Genomic DNA, 23,386 nt, shown 5'->3' on the forward strand with positions numbered 1-23,386 from the left:
AAGTCAATTCAATTCAAAGAGCCTTTGGTATTGCAGAAAAGATATTGGCATGGATAAAAGAATGGATAGTTGGCAGAAGGCAAAGGTTAAGACTAAATGGGGTACATTCTGGTTGGCTGCCGGTGATTAGTGGAGAACTGCAGTGATCTCTTCATGTTATATGTTAATAATCAGGATGACAGAGTTGATGGCTTTGTGGCCAAGTTTGTGGATGATATAAAGATGGGTGGAGTGGAAGGTAGTGCTGAGGAAGTAGACAGTTTGCAGAAGGACTTGGACAGATTAGGAGAATGGGCAAAGAAGTGGCAGGTGGAATCCAGTGCAGGGAAATGTATGGTAATGCACTTTGGTTGAAAGAGTAAAGGTATAGTCTATTTTATAAACAGGAAGTAAATTCACAAATTGGAAGTGCAGCATTCCCTAAAGGAAGGCAAATGCAATGTTAGCATTCATTTCCAGATGACTGGAATATAAAAGCAATGATGTAATGCTGAGGCTTTGTAATCTGGTCAGAACATGGTTGGAGTACTTGTGCAGTTTCAGGTCCCTTATCTAAGAAAGGATGTACTGACATATGAGAGGTCCTCAGGTTTTCAAGAATGATTCTGGGAGTGAAAGGAACTTATGAGGAGAGTTTGGCTCTGGGCCTGCACTCGCTGGAGTTCAGATAAAAGAGAGGGGCATCTTGCTGAAATCCACCAAATATCAAAAGGGCTAGATTGAGTTTTAACAATCAGAACATGGAGGAACCATCTAAAACTCAAGCATCCCCCGATGATTCTGTAATTTCAGTTTCTGAAGCTAACATGCAAGCTGCTTTCAGAAAACATCTTGAGCGGACAGAATACCTGGCCACGTACTAAAGACCTGTGCTGATCAGCTGGTTGGTCTGTTCACTGAGATCTTTAACTCTCACTTTGGCAGTGTGTGGTATTCACTTGCTTCAAGGAGGCTTCAGTTATACTGGTGTCCAAGAAGAGCGTAGTGATCTGCGTCAGTGATTATTGTCCAATTGCACATATGTCCATGATGATGAAGTGTTTTGAGAGGTTGGAGGTGAAACATATTGCTGCTGCCTGAGAGGTAATTTGGATCCACTCCAATTTGCCTACCAGAACAACAGGTCCATAGCAGATGCCATCTCATTGGCTCTTCACTCAACTCTGGAACATTTGGACAGCAAACATGCGCACATCAGGGTGCTCTTTATAAAGTACAGTTTAGCATTCAATACCATCTTCCCCTCAAAACTAATAAATAAGCTTCAAGACTTTGGCCTCAATACTTCCTTGTGCAATTGAATCCTGGGGTCTCCTTATAGACCCTAGTCAGTTCAGATTGGCAACAGCATCTCCTCAGCCATGATCGAATGGTGTTGCAGAATTGATGAGCTGAATGGCTTAATTCTGCTCCTATGTCATATGGTCTTATGGAATCTCAGTTTTTAAAAGAATAGTGAAAAGCACCATCATATGCCTTCATAAACCACCTTTGAGTTTTGCGTTATTTATAAATGCAATTTTCTTGGTAAAATTTTTTGAAGAATGATAGCAGACTGAGTTGATTAATTTAGCATCAAACATATACTGTAGTTCTTTATTTTTGGTTTTGCAGGCTCAACTATGATTGTGCGAGGAACAACGTTGATGCCAAACATTCATGGGTTACCAGCTCTAATATGTATGATATTTGCTCCAGTCATGGAACTGAGGTACATGTGAAAATGAGCAAGAGGGTTATATATTACATGCCTATTACTCACTGAGTTTTATTCTTGTTACTTAATATATTCTATTTATCTTCCCTGAACCAGTGCAGTGAAATGAGACACTTGCATGTCACCAGCACTGTTTATTTTTTTAATCACAAACACTGCATTTAAAACAATAGGTTTTCTTGTATTACCATATACAATACATTCTTACTCTGTATAGTTTATTTCACGTAAACCCATTTGGTAAGAGCAGTCATTTCTCCAGCCTTGCTTAAGTATACAATGATACCAGACAGATTAGATATTGGGATGGGAAGGGTGAACATTTCACTCTATTTTGCATGCGTTACTAATTCTGTTTTGTGTTGTCTCTTCAGGACTGACAGATTAAGAAAACATTATATCGGTGCTTTGTGTGGTTTAGGTTGGAATCCAGTTATTAGTGCCCCTATATTGGAAGAACATGATCTGGAAGTTACATTTGATGTGCATTTTGATGCTAATGACATTTTGGAGGTAGTGTTATATTACTTTATCAAATGCAAGGAACTTAGTCCACAGCAAAATAACATTGGGCATTTTAAATAGTGTTTAAATCCTCCATATGAAATTTGTATCTTCTGATTTCAGATGAACATGTTACAGCCTAACTATTTTTCTTAGATTAACAACTTAAATTAAATGACCAATTTAACTGTGCTTTTCTCTGCAGATGAGACTTAAGTTTTAATTGTGAAAATGTACATAAGTAGTACCATGATTCTTATTTTTTTCTAGATCAATCTGTTGCGAAGCACCATCAACAAGTTAGTTTGTGATAAGTTCCTGAGTTCATGGAAACATGAAGAAATACAGAAACTGCAAAATGAAGCTCGCCTTAGGTTGTTAGAGTAAGGCCTGTGCAATTTCTCTTACTTAATGTACTGCTAATTTCCAGGGTGACCAATTAGTTATACAGTACAAAGACAGAGAAGTGACTAGATTTGAGTATTGAATCTTTGCAAACTGGTAAATGATTTATATTTTTGAGTGTGTAGCTTTTCCTTTTATGCATTATAACCAAATTCCAAAGTTGTATAATGAACAGAATACTTTGAAGCTTGTCACATCAGAATATTACTAGTATATAGTGAAGGATTTAATGGCTGTGATGGTGATTAGAATATTGTTCAGAACATCTGATATCATTGTTCGGATTTATCCCTTTTGGAGAAAAGTAAGCAATATCGATGTTTGATGTCCAATAGTTTTGACTCCAGTAAATTTGACAGGAACAGAGGAATGAAAGAAAGTTGTGAATGTGAAAGAGGTGTAGACGAATGTAGCAGCCAGAGGTATGTTAAGTATCCCATTGAGTTTTGTGAGGATAGATGAGGTTTGGAATATAGGCTGTTTAAAGAAACTAAAGATTTAAGCAAAGTATGTGAAGAAAGAGATTGGTTTATTATTGTCACATGTATCAAGATAGAGTAAAAGGCTTACCTTGCATACTGTTTATACAGATTTAATCATTACACATTTCTTTCTTTTTTTTAAACTTTTTTTATTAGTTTTTCAAAACATTTTACAAATTAAAAACTCCAAATCCCAATGAGGAGCACTAATACAGTGCAAAATTAAGCATACAATAACAATATGCTACAAAGGAAGAGAATTTAACAAAAAAGCACCTAAATTAAAGACAAGTAAGCTTAGTGTCCTCCCCAAGCCCCACAACACAAGATAAAAAACAACAACAACTACTCCAGACCGACCACAACACAGTATAAAGAGTATAGGTCGGGACAGTCAAACTCCCAGACTGTGAATACACTTAGCAACAGAGGATAATAATGCCTACTACCAGAAAAAAAAGGGAGCTGAAAGCAAGGGACGGAAAAGAAGAAAAAAAACGAAAAAAAAAAAACCCCTAGTCAAGAGGAAGGTTATGAAAGTACTCGATAAAAGGTCCCCAGACCTTATGGAACTTTAGATCCGAATTAAGAACTGAATAATGAATTTTTTCGAGGTCCAAGCAGGCCATAATATCGTTAAGCCATTGCGCATGAGTGGGCGGGGCAACATCTCTCCATTTAAGGAGGATCAAGCGTCTAGCCAGGAGAGAGGCAAAGGATAGTATTCGGCATTTGGTCGGACCCAGACATAAATCTGTCTCGCCCCAAAAACCAAACAGAGCAATTAAGAGGTTTGGTTCTAAGTGCTGATTCAGAATACCCGATAATGTAGTGAAGACATCTTTCCAGAATTTCTCCAAGCTAGGACAGAGCCAGTACATATAGATGAGAGAGGCCACGCCCCTCTTGCATTTATCACAGAGTGGGCTAATGCCAGGGTAGAATCGAGATAGTTTAGATTTAGACATATGGGCTCTATGAACAATCTTAAACTGTAAAAGGCAATGGCGAGCACAAAGAGAGGTTGAGTTAACCGATTTGAGAACTGAGTCCCAGCTCTCCTCGGATAAGGAGATATTTAAATCCTGCTCCCAGGCCATTTTAATTTTATCCACAGGGGCCCGTCGTAAGGCTGCTAGTTTATCTCGAATAATTGATATTAAACCTTTACCTAGTGGATTAATGGAAATAAATAGGTCCATAGCATTTTTCGCAGGCATTTCAGGAAAGTTAGGAATTAAAGGAGCAATAAAGTGTCGGATTTGGAGATATCTGAAAAAGTGAGCGTTAGGCAGGTTGAACTTAACAGAGAGCTGTTGAAAAGAAGCGAAGCGATTATCAATGTAAAGATCTTCAAAATGTCTAATGCCCTTCCTATACCAAACATGGAATGCTGAATCGTACGTAGTAGGTAAAAAAAGGTGATTATGTGCGACAGGGCTAGAAACGGAAAACCCCTGGAAACCATAGCATTTCCTAAACTGAGCCCATATACGCAAAGTGTCTCCAACAAGAGGATTAGCTATTGATCTGGGCAGACTGCTAGGGAGTGCAGAGCCAAGAAGTGCAGAGATAGATAATTCTTTAGTGGAGCTCAACTCCATTGCCACCCAATTAGGGCACTCGGGTTGGCCATGAAAAAAGACCAAAAGGTAGCACAGCATATATTGGCTGCCCAATAATATAAACGAAAGTTAGGTAAAGCCATGCCACCCTCTTTTTTAGATTTTTGGAGGTGGATTTTATTAATTCTAGAGCGCTTATTCTGCCACAGATATGACAAAATAATAGAGTCTAAGGAATCAAAAAAAGATTTAGGAATAAAAATTGGGATAGATTGAAATAAGTATAAAAATTTGGGGAGAACATACATTTTAGCAACATTAATACGACCTACCAAAGACATAGATAGAGGTGACCATTGTACCAGACTCTGTTTTATAGCATATGAAAGGTTGACAAAGTTTTCACGAAAGAGATCTTTAAACTTCCTTGTGACTGTAATTCCAAGATAAGTAAATTGATTATGGACTACTTTAAAAGGGAGATCACGAAATATTAGTTCTTGTGCTTCTTTATTAATTGAGAAAAGTTCACTCTTAAGTTTATAGCCAGAGATCTGGCTAAACTGGTCAAGAAGTGAAAACATTAGAGGTAAGGATGTAGACGGATTTGAGAGAAAGAGTAATAAGTCATCAGCATAGAGAGAAACTTTATGTTCAACACCCCCTCTCCAAATCCCAGTCAATTCAGGACAGTTTCGAAATGCTATCGCCAGAGGTTCTATAGCCAAATCAAAGAGAAAGGGACTTAAGGGGGCATCCCTGACGGGTGCCACGTTTGAGATTAAATACTTGGGATTTCTGAAAATTAGTTAAAACAGAAGCAGTAGGACACAGGTACAGCAATTGGATCCAAGAGATGAAACTGCGGCCGAGGTCAAATTTTTCTGAGACTGCAGAAAGGTAGTTCCACTCTATACGATCAAATGCTTTCTCCGCATCGAGGGAAATAACAGGAGTTATTCAGGAGTCCCAGTTGGAGCTGAGTATAAAATATTAAATAGATGCCGAATGTTTAAAAAAAGGAGACGGTTTTTAATAAAGCCTGTTTGGTCACCAGAGATAATGGAGGGAATAACGGTTTCTAATCTATGAGCCAACACTTTAGCTAAGACCTTTACATCAACATTGAGCAGAGAGATCGGCCTGTACGAGGAACACTCTGTTGGGTCTTTGCCCTTTTTTAAAAGAAGAATAATAGATGCCTCATTGAAAGAGGGTGGCAATTTGCCGTAATTAAACGAGTCAGATAATACTGAAAGTAACTGAGGAGAAAGAAGTGAAGAAAATGATTTATAAAATTCTACAGGGAACCCATCAGGTCCAGGAGATTTCCCTGAGGACAGTGCAGAAATTGCAAAAGATATTTCTTCTGATGATATAGGCGCATTGAGTTTGGCTTTGAAATCAGATGAGAGTGAGGGGATATTCAGATTCTGTAAAAATTGATCAACAGAGATATTGTCATTCAGAGATTCAGAGGAATAAAGCTGAGAAAATTTTTTTTTAAATGCGTCATTAATTTCTAAATGATCCGATGTAAGGTCTCCGTTCTCCTTCCGGATCTTTGTAATATGTTGTTTGGCTTTGGAACGCCTCAGCTGATTGGCTAGGAATTTACCAGACTTATCCCCATGAATGTAAAAGCGACTCTTGCTTTCGAGAAGTTGGCGTTCGACAGTTTGAGTGGACAGAAGGTTAAATTTAGTTTGGAGTTCAACGCGCTTCTTGTATAATTCAGGGTTCTTAGTTTGGGCATATATTTGATCCAAATCTTTAATCTGGTTAATGAGGTCTGATCGATCTGCACGGGATCTTCTGTTGAGATTTGCTGTGTAAGAGATTATTTGACCCCTCAGATATGCTTTCATGGCATCCCAGACAATCTGGGATGGCACTTCAGGTGATGTATTAGTGTTAAAATAAAAGGTTATCTGATCCTTAATAAATTTTACAAAATCATCATCCGATAATAAAGTTGAATCAAACCGCCAGTGTTTATTCCTCTGAGGGAGACCAGGAAAGTTCAGAGAGAGGGTAATTGGGGCATGGTCAGAAATCAGTATACTCTGATAGTCACAAGAGTGGGCAAATGGGATAAGTTGGTTATCGAGTAAGAAATAGTCAATTCTAGTGAAGGTATGGTGAACATGTGAGAAAAAAGGATAATCTCTCTCCGTAGGATGGAGGAAACGCCATATATCAGAGATACCAAAATTAGAGAGAAACGATTGGATAGCTAAGGCAGATTTAGTAGGTGATCTGGTAACAGAGGACGATCGATCCAGTTTAGGATCCAACCAACAGTTGAAGTCACCACCCAGTATAAGAGAGTATGAGTTTAAGTCTGGTAGTGAGGAAAAAAACGTTTAAAAAAGTTAACATCATCAAAGTTGGGAGCATACAGGTTTGCTAGTGCAACTTTAGTGTTATATAGTTTACCAGAAACAATAATAAAATGGCCATTTGTATCAGATATTTTATTATGGAGTTCAAAAGGAATATTTGAGTTAATAAGAATGGAGACTCCCCTAGCTTTAGCGGCAAAGGATGAATGAAAATGCTGATCCGCCCACTTTGACAGAAGCCGGGAGTTATCAAAACAACGAATATGAGTTTCTTGAAGGAAAGCAATGTCAGCTTTGAGTTGTTTGATATGTGAGAATACCTTCCTCCTTTTAACAGGGTGATTCAATCCCTTTACATTCCAGCTCACGAATTTAAGTGCACTAGCCATTATCAATTACTAATGCATAAAAGGCAGCAGGCATATAAAAAGTCAAGCAGTACACTAGCAGTCTGGGAGCAGAGATGTAAACATAGATTCATAAAATCAAAACATATACATGTCCTGAGCAATAAAGAGAAACAATAAATACAGTGAGTGATGTTGGAACTGGAAAATCCACCCCACCCACACAACCCAAAACTAGACGGCTACCAAAACAAGTAGCTAGCTCTACCAAAAAAATTAACCCAAATACAACTTCCAGATCTGTGTCATTGACAACAGTTCCGTATAAATACTATAGCAAATAGTAACTAGTTTACGCACTAGAAAACATAACTACAGATTAGAACACCTTCTGCAGAAATATAAAACTTAATACAGAGAAAATCGGAAGAAAACCAAAACTAACCTACCCGCGAAAAATTATAGAAGAATAAAGTAAGAGAAAGGGGAAAAAAAGGTAAAAAAAAAAGAGGAAGGGGAAAATTATAAATTCAAGACGAGTATTTATCAACCATTTACAGAGAGGAGAGAAAAAAATTCAGAGATTAGAAAAAAGGGGTGAAGAAAGGAAAAAAATAAATAAATATAAAAAAAGGAAAAATAAATCAGCAATTAAACTGTGAACCAACAAACAGGGAGGCCTTCACTAAAGACTTCGAACCTCCAAAACAAGTTAGAGTCAGTTGTAAAACTCTGTAGATAAGGTTATACAAGAGTAAAAATAGATTACACACACACCAAATCCTGGGAGAGATTGTCAACAGCCCTTAGAGTTTCAATGAATAATGTCTGAGTGATTCAAGTGAAGTCTGAGTCCAGAAAAAGTAATTTTACTACGAGGAGTACTTATCCACCATTTTATGAGGTCCGATCAGATTCCGAAGATGACTGGATAGCCGGAAGACTTGCCACAAATGCTTCAGCTTCCTTCACTGATTTGAACCACTTGTATTTTCCAGTATTAAGCTTGATTCGTAGATCAGCAGGATTGCGGAGAGGGTTTAAAACCACGATCAAACAGCACTTTCATTACGCCTTTAAACTCAGCGCGCAACTTTAAGGTCTGGGGTGTAAAATCTTCCACAAAGTGAATGGTTCTATCCTGGAAAGGAAGAGACCCCCTGCGACGTGCCTCCACAATCAGACTGTGTTTTACCTGGTATTGATGGAAACACAAGATTACTGGTCGCGAACGGGAGCCCAGAATTCCAGGGGGAACGTAAACTCTGTGTGCCCGTTCGAGCTCGGGCGGCTTTGGAAGCAAATCTTTCCCGAATATCTCACAGAGAAACTCGGCGAAAAACTTCACGGTTGATCCCTGTTCGGTTGCCTCTGGCAATCCAAGAATTCTAAGATTGCAGCGTCTACTGCTATTTTCAAGATCCACCATTTTGGAAAGGAATTTGTTACATTTTCCCTCTAAGCTGGAACAGAGAGTCTCCAAGTATCGAACACGACTTTCTAAATCTTCAGAAGTTGAATCGATGCGAGATAGGTGTTCGGCATGTTTGTCCACTTTATTGTTGATCCGATCCAGTTTGTCTTCCAACTGTTTGAAAGCGGTTTTAAATTCCTTTAAAATTTCGTCTCGAAGCTTTCCGAGCACAGCCAGAGTCTCGTCTGAGAGCCGTAGCTTCCTTTCTCCCGGATTTAGAACTCTTGCTTGACATTGTAAGTTAGATATATTCGCAGGGAAGTAAGAGATACCGAAAAAATTCCTAACTAAGGTTTAAAACATGAAGACATTTAGTGCAAAGATAGCGACAGTAACGGAACAAAAGTTCGGAGCAGCTAAACAGTCGCCATCTTACCGGAAGTCCATTACACATTTCATTAAGCTAGAATAAGGTGAAACTATACGATGCAACACAAAATGTAAAAGCTACCTTAAAAATGTAGTGTAGGTAAGCAGTAAAGTGCAAGGTCATAAGGTAGATTGTGAGGCCAAGAGTCCATCTCATCATAAAAGAGGTCCATTCAAGAGCCTGATAACAGTGGGATTGAAGCTGTTCTGAGACGGTGTTTGTATGTGCTTTAAGGCTTTCACATCTTCTGCCTGACAGGAGAGGGGAGAAGAGAGAAAATCTGGGATGGATGGAGTCTTTGATTATAACTGCCTTAAAACTGCTATAGATGGCAGTGGAAATAGGAATAAGCTCCCACTACCTATTAGATGCCTCAAATAGCCTCTAACAACCAAGTCCAGCTCTTGACCTTCAGGTGTGACTTAACTACTAAGCCTGGTGAAACAATTTCTATTGACAGGAGAGGGGGCAAAGGCGGATTACTGACGCCTTAAAACCAGTTGGTTTGGGCAGATGGGGTTTGTCAGCTGTGGTTGGCAGCTCATCTAGGAAATGGGAAAACTGCTGCCTTGCAGCTAGACCCGTTCATTGGGAAGGCTTCAGGAGTAAACCCTGAAAGGGAAAACATTCCGGAGTTAGAGTCCCTAAAACTGCCCTTTGAATTCAACATTGACTGGCAACTCATGCGATGCTGCAAGTGCCAAACTGTTTCAGTCTCTGCCATTCCTTTGGGTTCATCAGGTGCTTGAAGAGGGGAGATTTGCTACATGGGTGTCATTGTGCTCTCCACCTTATACTGCCCTGACTTGCATATCTAGATAGCTAGGATGAAATATCTTGGTCGACCCTGACCCAGTGGAGGCCTCATTCAGTCACTAAGGCAACAAGAAGTACAGATGGAGACCATTGAGGGGAGGCTGATTTATATGAAATGCTAAGCTGTATCCACAGCTATCTGCAGTTTCTTCCCATCATGCACAGAACAGTTGCCGTACCAAGCCAGTGTGCATCCAGACAGACCGCTTTCTATTGTGCATTGATATAAAAATTGGTAAGAGTTGATGTAGTATGCTAAATTGCTAAGCTTCTTTGGCCGTCCCATCATTGTGGTTGGACCAGGATATGGTGTTCACACCTAGGAACTTCAAGCTCTCAACCTTCTCAACTCAACACAGTTGACGTAGACAAGTCCATTTGCTCTGCTCCCCCTTTCTGAAGTCAATGATCCGCTCTTATTTTTTAGCATTGAGGGAAGGGTTATTGTCATACTAGCATGTCACTAAGCTCTCTATCTCCTTCAGGTACTCCAGCTCGTTATTTGAGATACAGCCCACAACAGTAGCATCATCCTCAAACTTGTAGATGATTCAGAGAAGAATCTAACCATGCAGTCATGAGTATGCAAGAAGAAGGGAACTGAGGGCAAAACCTTGGTTAGCAGATGTGTTACTGCCTATCCTTACTGATTGTGGTTCCTTGGTCAGAAAATCAAGGATCCAGTTGCAGAGGGAGTCATTAACTCCCAGGATCCAGAGTTTGGAAATGCTTGTTGAAATAATAGTATTGAAGGCAAAATTGTAGTTCATAAACAATAGTCTGACATAGGTGTCTTTACTTTCCAGATGCTTCAGAGATAAATGTAGGACCAGGGAGATGGTGTCTGCCACAGACCTGTTTTGGTGGTAGGCAATTTGCAGTTGGTTGAGGTTGTCTGAAATACTGGAGTTGATGCATGCACTTCACAATAGTAGATGTTGGAGCAACTGAGTGGTAGTCATTAAGGCACATTATCTTGTTTTAATAGAGTGCTGGGATGATAAAGCAGAAGGAATCCACCTCCTGATGCAGAGAGAGGTTAAAAATGTCTGTAAAACTCCCTACCAGCTGATCTACAGGATCTAAAGACACAGTCAGGGACACCTTATAGGTGTGATGCTTTCTGCGACTTCACCCTCTGGAAGACTGATCTTATGTCTGCAGTGGTAAAGAAGGTTTCCCTATGAGATGACCAGAAGCAGTGACTCGAGACCAACAACTGAAGAAGATGGCCCAGACAAGTAGTCAGTTTTGGAAATTATGCAAGTAGCTAAAAGAGTTCTGACATAAGGAGCTAATGCGTCTTGTTTGAATCTACCTCATGAATCATTGAATTACTTTAATCAAATGTGATTATTAAACAAGAATAGTTTTTAGGATGAGTCATTGGCATATTTTATCTTGTAATTAATTGGCAGCACGAATTAGGGAAATGAAGTAAACTAAAATCATGCAGGGAAAATGATTTGTGATTGTCGGGAGAGGGAAGGGAGAATATCAGATAGTGGAGAGCACCCTTGTGGCCGTCTCCCTCAACAATAAGTACTCCATTTTGATTACTATTTGAGGGGGGGTGACCTACCTGGTGGAAGCAACAGCAGCCATCGCTCTGGCACTGAGTCTGGCCTTTTGCCTCAGAAAGGTAGGGAACTGAAGAGGATGGCAGCAGTAATAGGGGACTCAGTAGTTAGGAGAGCAGATAAAAGTGGACAGTAAAAAGAGACATAGATCTTAGTTTACCTCCGAGGTGCTAGGGTCCACCAAGTTCTTGAATATGTCCACAATATCCTGAAAAGGGAGGGTGAGCAGCCAGAAGTTTTGGTACATATTGGTACCAACCATATAGGTAGATAAAGAGAGGAGGTCCTGAAAACAGTATACAGGGAGTTAGGAAGGAAGCTGAGAAACAGGACCTCAAGTGTAGTAATTTCAGGATTGCTGCCTGTGCCACTCGACAGTAAGGATAGGAATAGAATGAGGTGGTGGATAAATGTGTGGCTGGAGAATTGGAGCAGGGGGCAGGGATTCAGATTTCTGGATCATTGGGACCTCTTCTGGGGCAGGTTTACTCGAGCAATTGGGAATAGTTTAAACTAATATGGCAGGGGAATGGAAACCAGTATGATAGAGCTGAGGGTGAGCCAGTAGGTTTACAAGTGGATGATGGATGTAACATGAATGTAAGGAAGGACAAGCCAATGATTGGGTACAAATGCACATAGAGCAAAGAGTTAAACTGTACCACAGAGGCAAAATTCAAAAGGGCAAAGAATGCAGGACTAAAGGTTCTGTATTTATATGCACATAGCATTTGGAAAAAGGTGGATGAATTCATGGCACAATTAGAGATTGATGGGTATGACATTGTGGGCATCACAGAGTTATGGCTGAAAGAAGGCCAAAGTTGAGAGCTTAACATTAAAGGATATACTTTGTATCAAAAGGACAGATAGGAAGGCATAGGTGGTGGTGTGGCTCTGTTGGTTAGAGATGGAATTGTATCTTTAGAAAGAGGAGACATAGGATCAGAGAATGTTGAATCTTTGTGGATTGAGTTAAAAAACTGTAAGGGTAAAGAAACCTTTATGGGAATCATATATAGACCTTCAAATAGTAGCCAAGATGTGGGGTTCAGATTGCAAAGGGAGCTGGAAAAGGCATGTAATAAGGGTAATGTCGCAATTGTAATGGAGGATTTCAGTGTGCAAGGGGATTGGGAAAATCAGGGTTGTATCAAATCTCAAAGAGATTTGTTGAATGCCTATGAGATGGCTTTTTAGAGCAGCTTGTGCTTGAGCCTACTCGGGGAAAGGCTATCTTAGATTGGGCATTGTGTAACTACATAGATCTTATTGGAGAGTTAATGTAAAGGAACACTTAGCAGGCAGTGATCATAATATGATTGAATTCATATTGCAATTTGAGATGGAGAAGCATAACACATTTATATTAATATTGCAATGGAATAAAGGGAATTACAAATGCATGAGAGAGGAGCTTGCCCAGATGGATTGGATGGGAATACTGACAGGGATGATGGCAAAACAGAGGTGGCTGAAGTTTCTGGGAATAGTTCATAAGGCACAGGATAGATAGGTCCCCCAGAAGTTGTTCTCAAATGGCAGGGCTAGGCAACCGTCGCTGACAAGGAAGTTAAAGGTCAAGGAAAGGGCATATAAGGTAGCAAAGTGAGTGGGAAGTTGGATGATTGAGAAGCTTTTAAAATCCAACAAAAGACAACTTTTAAAAAAGCTATAAGAAGGGGAAAGATGACATATAATGGCATACTAGCCAATAATATAAAGCAGGATACTAAAAGGTTTTTCAGTTATACAAAGAGTAAAAGGGAGGTAAGAGTTGATATTGGACCACTGGAAAATGATGCTGGTGAGGTAGTAATGGGTGGTGGGGCAAAGAAATGGCAGATGAATTTAATGAGTACTTTGTATTGGTCTTCACTGTGGAAAACACTAGCAGTGTGCCCAATGTCCGTGAGTATCAGGGAGCAGGGGTGAGTGCCATTGCTATTGCAAAGGAAAAATTGCTAGGCAAACTGCAGGGTCTTAAAGTGAATAGGTTACATGAACCATATGGACTATAACCCAGAGTCCTGAGAGAGGTTGCTGAAGAGATAATGGATGCATTGGTCATGATCTTTTAAGTATCACTCAATTCTTGCATGGTCCCAGAGGACTGGAAGATAGCTAATGTCATGCCATTCTTTGATGAGGGAGAAAGGCAAAAGAATGGAAATTATAGGCCAGTTAGCCTAACCTCAGTGGTTGGGAAAGTCTTGAAGTCTATTATTAAAGGTACTTGAAGACTAATGATAAAATAAGTCAAAGTCATCAAGGTTTCTGTAAAGGGAAATCTTTCCTGTCAATTGAGGAAGTAACAAACAGGGTGGACAAAGAAGAGGCAGTAGATGTCATTTACTTGGATTTTCAGAAGGCATTTAATACGTTGCCACTTATGAGACTGCTAACGGTAAAATCATTACAGGAAAGATACAGGCATGGAAGTAGGAATGGATGACAGGCAGGAGGCAGAGAGCAAGAATAAAGGGGACCTTTTCTGCTTGGCTGCCAGTGACTTGTGTTGTTCCTCAGAGGTCAATATTGGGTCCTCTACTTTTCACATTGTTTGTCAATGATTTGGATAACGAAATTAATGACTTTGTGGCAAAGTTTGCAGATGATCCGAAGATAGCTGTAAGGGTAGGTAATGCTGAGGTAGCAATACAATTACAGCAGCACTTGGACAAATTGGAAGAATGGGCAAAAAATGGCAAATGGAAAACAGTGTTGGAAAATGTATGATAATGCATTTTGGTATAAGGAACAATAGTGCGAACAATTATCAAACTGTGGAGAAGCTTCAAACATCAGAGGAGCAGAGGGACGTAAGCGTCCTTGTGCAAGACTCTCAGAAGGTTAATTTACAGGTTTTAAGACACTAGTCAGGCCACTCTTGAATTATTGTCAACAGTTTTGTGCCCCACATCTCTGAAAGGATATGTTGTCATTGGTGAGAGTCCAGAGAAAGTTCACGCGGATGATTCCAGGAATGAAGAAGTTAACATATGAGGAGTGTTTGGCAGTATTGAGCCTGTACTCACTGGAATTTAGAAGAATGTGGGGAAGTCTCATTGAAACCTACTGAATGTTGAAAGGACCAGATAAGGTGGATGTAGAGGGGATGTTTTTTATGGTGAAGTATCCAGAACTAGAGTGTACAGCCTCAAAAATGAGGTGCGACCTTTTAGAACAGAGATAAGGAGGAAGTTTTTTAGCCAGAGTAGTGAATTTGAGAAATGCTCTGCCACAGACTGAGGCAGAGGCCATGACCGTGGGTATATTTAAAGTGGAAGTTGATAGTTTTCTGATTGTCAGAGCATCAAACGATATGACGAAAAGGCACATGTATAATAGGGTTGAGTGGTATCTGGGATCAGACATTATAAAAATGGTGGAGCAGACTTGATGGGTTGAATGGCCTAATCCCGCTCCTATGTCTTATAATCTAAATAGTTGGAAGAGCTGGTGAGTATGTGTGGTGTTTGCTCTTAGTTTTGGAATGTGAAGGATATTTGGCTTGTTTATCTTGTCAGCAAAGGATGTAGCACAATTGCTTTTGAATGAAGATAGTTGCATTGCAATAATTTCTATCTCACTGGCCATTTCAGGTTTTGTTTATGTAATACTTTGATTAGTTTTTTTTAAGTTGATTGCTGATACTTTGACATTTTTCATGGTTGAGTTTGCTCATTCAAGAAACAACAAATTCAAATATCCCAGTCATTTTGGTTATAATTTTAATTTATAAAATATATTCCTGATAGTTATGGTTTAAAGTTGTTAATATATTTTCTTGTGAAAGATGACTTTCTTTTCTGCTCATTTTCCCATCATCCTTGTACCACCAGCTTTGTAGTGAATAGTTCTGTACTTCTCAAGACTTGATGTGGAATTGTCATGTAATATAGATTGAATATAATTGCTGTGTCAACTGGAAATAGTATGATAGACTGTAAAAATTATATTCTGTCAAATTCTCAATTTATTTACAGCATTTTTATTGGAAAGAAACCCAGAGAAACTATTAAATCTCAGTACTTTGAAAGACCATACCAGTGGAATCAGGTAGTTGTGTTTTTATGCTTGCAATTTAACCCTAAAGGGTAACTGTTCACTAACTGTTACCATATTGGAATTGCCTTTGTAAATTAGTGAATAACCAAAGGGTCTACTAACAACTTCATGGAATATGTATTTTTAGAATCTAGATTTTTTCATCCAGACCTGTTCAGTAATTGTTTAACTAGTTAGCAAAATGAGCCAGGAAGATGCATTGCCATAAGTCTGATACCATTGGCAGGTAAATTTCTGGAGAGGATTCTAAGAGACAGGATCTGTGACGAGAGTCTTTGGTAAGGATGGTTTGGACCCAAATGCTGGGGTATCTGAAACAAGGTTCAAGACACGGTATCAAACTGGATCTGAGCACAAAACAAATGCTAGGTGATATCACTGGTAGACTTGTGATTGAGCACCAAACCACAGTTCAGGTGCTCTTTAAATACTCAATTCTTGGCACTCGAAACATGATTACCAATTAGTGGGAACATCCTGAACCTTTAAAGGGGCCATGACACCGAGCCATACTCTGGGGAGTTTCAGTGTTTAAATCCTGGAAGCTGGCACTGTTAGGGGTATTTCATAACAGGATCCCCTCTCCTATGGCTAACTCCTGACGGCCCAGGCTGCTGGGAGAGCCACTGATGGTAATCATGGATGAGAATTGGACCCAAGATCGTTTTTTTGGGCACCCAACACCTCTCCTCAGGCCCAATCCATCCTAGTCCACAAGGTCTTGACGAATCCCTTGATCAGTGAGAGTCCAAAACTCTTTTCGCCATGAAGACCTGTTCCCCCTCAACAAACCTGGGTGGCTGCATGGCTGATCATGGTGGTGCTAAGGGGTTAGTGCAGAGAGGTTTTAATTTGGAAATGTGGAAGGTGGGATGGATCTTTAGGGTCTTGGGGAGCTTCAAGGTGCAAGCCACTGGGTTTACTTTCCTCGGGATTTCAAAGGGTCCAATGAACTTGGGCGCCAAACTTTAGAGATCTCAACTTTTGAGATCTTCGGCCACAGGGATTCTAACCTCAGCCTTTTGTTCCAGAAAGACAGGCAAAGGATAACCAAACTGGAACCCGAACGGTGACATCCTGTACACCAAATGCTGTAAGGTGTTGTGGGCAAATGCTGCCCACATAGAAATGGTCACACCATTCATCTGGTCTTTCCAAAGTGAGGCATCTTAGAGTACATTCTAATTCCTGTTAGGTCCACTCCATCTGGCTGTTGGACTGCGAGTGAAACCCAGAGAAAAGGCTTGCTGTTGCCCCTATCAGTTTGTAGAACATCCTCTAGAAATGTAATGTGAATTGTGGACCATGATCTGAGACAATGTCCACCAGAATCTGTGGATGCTGAAGACTTGGTCCAGGCCAATCTCAGCCGTTTCCAACGTAGTGGTAGCTTCTCCAAGGCAATGAACTTGCAGGCTTTTGAAAACCGATCGACAACTGCCAAGATCATTAACTTCCTCTTGGATGGTGGGAGACCCATGACAAAGTCCATGGAGATGTGTGCCCAAGGTCTTTCCAGAACAGGTAGGGAGTGGAGGAACCTTTGAGATTACATACGGGATTCCTTGTTCTGGACGCATGCCTCACATGCCTACACGTACTGCTGAACATCTTGTGTCATTCCGGGCCACTAATACCTCCTCTTGATAAACTCGAGGGTTCTGGTAATCCCAAGGTGTGTGATATTTCTCAACAAATGTCCCCATTGGAGTACCTGGGATCAGACAGAACTTGGGACAAACAACCTACCTGGAGGGCAGTTCCTAGGAATCACCCCTTGCACTTGGGCATTGTGACCAAGTGTGTCAATATCCCAATGAATTTGTGCTACCATTCTGGCCTGTAGCAAATTGGTAGAAGGCTGTTTCTCTCATTCCAATTCATCAAATAGATGTGACACCGCATCAAGATTCTGGTTTTTCAACCCCAGTTGGTAGGTCATGATAAATTCAAAGCAGTTAAAGAACAAAGCCTACCCGGCTTGCCTGGAATTCAGCCTCTTGCCCTCCTGAATATAAGCGAGGTTCTTGTGGTCAGTCCAAATGATGAAAGGGTTCTTGGCCCCCTTTAGCTAGTTTCGCCATTCCTCCAAGGTAACTTAACTGCAAGAAGTTCCCAATTCCCAATGCCATAGTTCCTCTCTGCCAGGGTTAGCCACTGGAGAAGAATGTGTGTGGGTGCAATTTACCATCTGAAGGTGATCATTGGGATGAGACGGTACCCATTCTGATGTCTGAGGTGTCCACTTCCATAATGAAGGGAAAGTTCGGGTTAGGAGAAACTAAGATGGGAGCTGTTGTTGAACCACTGCTTAAGTTCTGCAAAAGCAGCCTCCCCTTCAATCATCCAGCCAAAAGGGCCCATGGATTTCTTAGTTGGGGCTGTTGGTAGAGCTGCCACTGAGGTGAAGTTCCTGATGAACTTCTGGTAGGAGTTAGCAAACCCCAGGAATCGTTGGACTTGTTTGATACTGGATGGTGGTTGCCAGTCTCACTGTCTGGGATCTTATAGGGTCCATCTTGAGATTGCATTTGGAGGTGATGAAACCCAAAAATGAAACAGTTGTCACATGAAACTCTGACTGCTCTAACTTGACATTAAAGTCCATGGTCTAAGAGCTTCTTTAAAATGTCCCTGACATGAGTGACATATTCCTCCATGGACTTTGAGAAAATTAGGATATCATCCAGGTAGACAAAGACATGATTTAATCCCCTATAATCAATGCACAGCCGCAGGCTCCCATCTTTCTTTTGTACGAAGAAGCCTGCACCGGCAGATGATGTGGATGGTCAAGTGAAACCCATGGCAAGAGCTTCCTTTATATACTCCTCCATTGCACCTCTCTCTGGGCCTGAGAGCATGTACAATTGACCCCCCCCCCCCCCCGGGGAACAGGTACTAGGCAGCGGGTCTATAGAACAGTTGTTGGGACAGGGCGGTGGAAGAGTTGAGGCCTTTCCCTTACTGAAGACCTTCCAAGTCCTTGTAAACAGAAGGGATTTTGACCGGTCTAGGTGTTGCTATCTCCTCCAGATCTTCCTTTCAGGACAACTCCTAAGACTTGGGTGACAAGGGTGACACTCATGAAGTTCCTTCGTAGAGACACTGGCCAAATCAGAGTCCGAATCCCCTTGTATATCCTCAGACAATAACAGTGAGGCGGTTTAGAGGGTTCCTGTCCCCTGCCCCGGAGCAGGCTTCAAGGATCGGCGTACAGGAATCTGTCCCTTTTTGGAGACCTGGCGGTGAATTTTCCAGACTGCTTGGGCATCTCCTTGGATCTTTCCTGAACTATAGATTCCCTCTCTCTAGTTCCTGTGGGATCCCAACTGGACAGTGTTGGGATTCACACAGACACATTGGCTGGAACTGGCTTGTCTGCTCTTGAGGACATGACTAGGTCTGTAGAAGGTCTTGGGTTCATTCACTGTGATGACTGCCCCCTTATTGGTCATTGGTCATGGGAGAATCTGGGTGTCGGAACACCACGCACACATGTTTGTGCAACAAACAAACCCTCTTACAATGACTGGACCAAGCAATGATTCTCCCCTCCCTCCATTCCACAGATGTGTTATGCTGGGACAGCCAGGGGTACTGGAGAATCAAGGGTATGAGTGGAGAGTCAGTAATGTGGAAACTAATGTCCTCCACATGATCCTCTAACCTCATCTACAACATTACAGTCTGTTGCTAGTTCTGCCCGGAAACTAGCAAGTGGCCATCAGTATGGACTGGCTCAAGTCACAGCGGTATGTGGAACCTCTGGGTGGTTTATAAATCCAGAAAATTACCTGCTGCCCCTGAGTCCACAGAAGCCTGTGCCTGCCTCAAGTTCTCACCCCAGGTGAGCATCTTTAGCATGAAACCAGAATCCATGGGATTGGGTGTCGTGGCTGCTACTGCCACAGTCCTCCCGACACTAGATAGTTTTAGCAGTTCTCTAGGTGGCTGCAGCTTCTGACATTTGTCCTGCAGGTGACCCTCCCCACAGTTAATGCACTGACCTTGACTCCACCGCTGGGATCTCTCATTGGCAGATGCCCAGTGCCACTGACCTGCATGGGTTTGACTAGATCTTGAGCAGGCAACAGACTGCTTATGGTTCATGCTTGGGGAGTGGAGTTGCAAAGTGTAGGGACCGGGCTCAGACTGGCTGCCTTCAACTTCCTGATGTAGTCCCACTGTCGTTCTGCCAAATGATTATCCAGACAGACGGACTGGTCAATCAGAACCCTCAAGTTCATTGCTGTCCCTCCAAAGATGAGGGCATCCTTCAGTTCATCTCTGAGTCCGTGACGGTATAGGCCTCCCTGTTCCATCCACTCTGCTGGGCCAAATTCTGAAATTTATTCACATTCGCCACTGACCTGCCCCCGTCCCCTTCCTGTCAGATCTTCATCAGGTGGTTCAAGGGTTGGCTGGCTCTGGCAGGTGATGAAACATCTTCATCATGGCAGCCCTGAATTCCTTCAAATCCAAGCAGGTCTCTAAACTGTGCTCCTAATGCGTGGTGGCCCAGGCCAGGGCTTTTCCAGTCAGAAGAGAGATAATGAAGACTACCTTTCTGCACTCTGAAAGGAACTGGGATGGCTGGAGTTCAAATACTAATGAGCATTGGACAAGAAAGCTGTGGCAAGAACCTAGGTCACCAAAGAATCACTCTGGGGTTAGAAGATGGACTGTCTCTTCAGAATGACTGATTGCCCGAGCGACTTTGGCTTCCTCCCTGCCATAGTCAGCAAACGGTGACCTGGAGGTCATGTATCTTCAGGCTCTGTCTGAGAGATTTCTTGCTGTGGCTGGCCACAGCTGAGGAAAGGCTCCAAAATCCCGCTGAGTCCATGCTCATTCAATCATACTGTGATGAGAGTCCTTGACCAGGATGGTTTGGACCCAGATACTGGGGTATCCAAAGCAAGATTCAAACTGGATCTTAGCACAAACCAAAAGCTAGGTGGTATCACTTAGTAGGCTTACAATTGAGCATAGAACCACAGTTCAGGTGTTCATTAAAAACTCAATTCTTGGTGCTTAAAACCTGATTACCAATTAGCAGGGCTGTCCTGAACCCTTAAAGGCTATCTGTACTCTGGGGAGTTTGAGCATCTAAATCCCTGAAGCTGACACAATTTGGGCATCCCATTAAAGGAGATGGGGCAGTCAGCACAGCTTTGTGCATGGAAGGATATGTCTTACAAATCTTTTGGAGTTGTTCAAGGATGGGTTAGGGTAGGACAGTGAATGTTACCTGTATGGATTTTACTAAGGCCTTTTAGGTCCTTCATGCAGGCTAGTGTCAAATGTTAGAGTGGATGGGATCCAAGGGAGAGAGCTGATTGGATTCATAATTTGCTCAATGCAAAGAAGGAGAGGGTGATTGAGAGTTGGTCCTTGGATTAGAGGCCTTTGTCTTGTCGTCTGCCACAGGTGTTGGTGCTAGGACCTTTGTAATTTATAAACAAATTAGATGTAAATGTAGAAGGCATATTTCATAAGTTTATGGATGAAATGAAATAAGGTTGTGTTGTAGATTATGTAGACAGTTATTACAAAAACATGTATGTGGGCTGAAGGTTGACAAATGGATTTCCATCCAGATAAATGTGAGATGTGTTTGTGAGATCAAACAAAGATAGAAGACCGACAGTGAATTTTAGGTCCCTGGGGAGTGTAATGGAATTGAAGGTGCTTTTGGTATGCTGGTCTTCTTGCAGTAATAAGACATTGGCAAGGCCTCTCTTGGAGTATTGTGAACAGTTTTGGTCACCCTGTTATAGTAAAGGTGTATTAATCAAGAGTGCAGGAGAGATTTGTTAGCATTATTTGGATTATTGAGCATCTGAGTTACGAGGAGAGGATGCATAGACTAGGACGTTATTGCCTGGTAGGTGATTGAGGGGTGGCCTGATAGAGAAGTATATAAGATCATGAGGGTGAAAGCACATGTTTTTCCCCCAGGGTGTGCTAAAAACAAGAGAGCATAGTTTTAAGATCCAGGGGCAAAATATTTAAAAGGCACACCAAGTGTAGGATCTTTACATTTTCGAATGAGCTACCATATACAGTAGTTGAGGCAGACTCATGAGCAGTGTTTCAAAGCAATCTAAATAAGTACATGGATAGGAGAAGATCTGTTGATTATAGGCCAAGCAGGCAGATGGAACTAGCTTGCTGAGCAGGAGAGAGATCGTGGAGGAGTTGGGTAAATGAGCCTGTTTTCGTGCTGTTAGATTCTGTAAGGATGGAATCCTAATAAATATGCAGCTTAAATAACTAAAATCAAAATACTCACTTTTACTCTCCACAGATGCTTCCTGAATTGCTTAGTATTTCTGACATTTTTCATTTTTTGTAGCTAAACTGTTTTTGTTCCTTCAGGTAGATCCAGAACTTCTGAGTTGTTCCGGAGAAGGAAGCAAAAATGTTTTGTACCACTTGCATTCCTTGGTGCTTCTGAATCCTTAGACCATCATTCTGAAGATGTGGCAATGGTCAGCAACCTTATGTTAAGGAAAAAATGGAGCCTGTTAAGTACAGAATAATATTTTTCTCCTACTAGGCAAATTTGAGTGACCTCTTTGAAAGGGACTGTTGTAGCTTATGGGGCAAAAGAAATGATGAAGCAATTGGGTAAAATCTGGATTACAAAGTACTTTATTACAAATTGAGCAACATAATTGAAAAGAATAACATGTTAATTAAGTTTAAAATTTATTACATGAGAAAAAAATTGACCTTAGCGAGCAGTTATAACCTTGCTTTCACCTTGTTGATGTATGCAAAAGATGGGCAGTTCTGGTATTGATGAACAAAACCACGAAGTATCTTACTGGTTGTAACATTATTTTGTTCAGTGGTGAATAATAATAAAGTGCAAATATGAGCACTGTCATGTGTCTGAGTTTGAAATTTATTTGAAGTCTTTTACACAAAGTATTTCAACTATATATTCCATTTGGAATTGCATCTCCTTGTGCTCAGTAATGTATTTATCTACCTGTCTGTCTATTTATTATAGCCAGGTGGTACTATGGTGGATCTGGGTGCAATTATATTAACATAATATAACTATATAAACTGCATATGTCACTGAATTCACCTCTGTCTGGTTTGTCCAGAGTATTGGAAAGTATGGTTCTACTGCAGATTGGCTCCTGAGTACTTCCCTTACTGTATCTTCATTAGTTGTTTTAACAGGCCATGTTTTCCCACAGCGCAAAATACTGTAAAGCTTGTATTTCTTATCTCCGTGACATTGGCATGAACATCTAATTCATCACTCCCAGACACTGAATACTTAATGTGAAGAAACATGCAAATTAGCAAGAAATCAGAGTTATCCATCATTTAGAGTTTCAAGGTTGGCTACTAATAGCTGGTCTGTATCTAATCTTGACACTCTAAATGACAGATTTCTTATTTTAGAATTCTGCTTGTGGTGCTTTGAAATCCATGTTTTCCATAATGTTGTATTTTTGTCCAGTGGCTTAGTTGGTATAACAACCAAAGTTTCTGTTCATGTCCCAGCACAAAATGTAGTGAAGTCAGATTAGTTATGAATTAGGGAGATACAATAGACAAATAATGAATGTTTTAGGAATATGAGGTATGGCTCCTCCAATCTGCTTCTGTCTTCAACATGACATTGGAAGAGGTTGTGGAAATGGGGAGTGGAACTAAAATATTTGGCTCGCAGGAGATCTT

General features: G+C 41.0%; 1 protein-coding gene across 6 annotated transcripts in view; it reads left to right on the forward strand.

The window, feature by feature from the left end:
- The window catches only part of tdrd9 (tudor domain containing 9), a 150,930-nt gene extending 128,370 nt beyond the window's left edge, over positions 1-22,560 (forward strand). For 3 of the 6 annotated variants that reach the window (XM_073039764.1, XM_073039769.1, XM_073039765.1), the window contains 5 exons: positions 1,615-1,711; positions 2,092-2,230; positions 2,492-2,604; positions 15,595-15,667; positions 22,061-22,560. In XM_073039764.1, the coding sequence (XP_072895865.1) occupies positions 1,615-1,711; positions 2,092-2,230; positions 2,492-2,604; positions 15,595-15,667; positions 22,061-22,147 (509 nt within the window). In that variant the 3' untranslated portion in view covers positions 22,148-22,560. Of the gene's footprint in view, positions 1-1,614; positions 1,712-2,091; positions 2,231-2,491; positions 2,605-11,013; positions 11,074-15,594; positions 15,668-22,060 lie in introns of those variants that run through there. The other 3 variants (XM_073039766.1, XM_073039768.1, XM_073039767.1) reach the window with 3 other exon arrangements.
- The last annotated feature ends 826 nt before the right edge of the window (positions 22,561-23,386 follow it).

Source organism: Hemitrygon akajei, chromosome 3, assembly GCF_048418815.1.
Source record: "Hemitrygon akajei chromosome 3, sHemAka1.3, whole genome shotgun sequence".
Taxonomy (NCBI): domain Eukaryota; kingdom Metazoa; phylum Chordata; class Chondrichthyes; order Myliobatiformes; family Dasyatidae; genus Hemitrygon; species Hemitrygon akajei.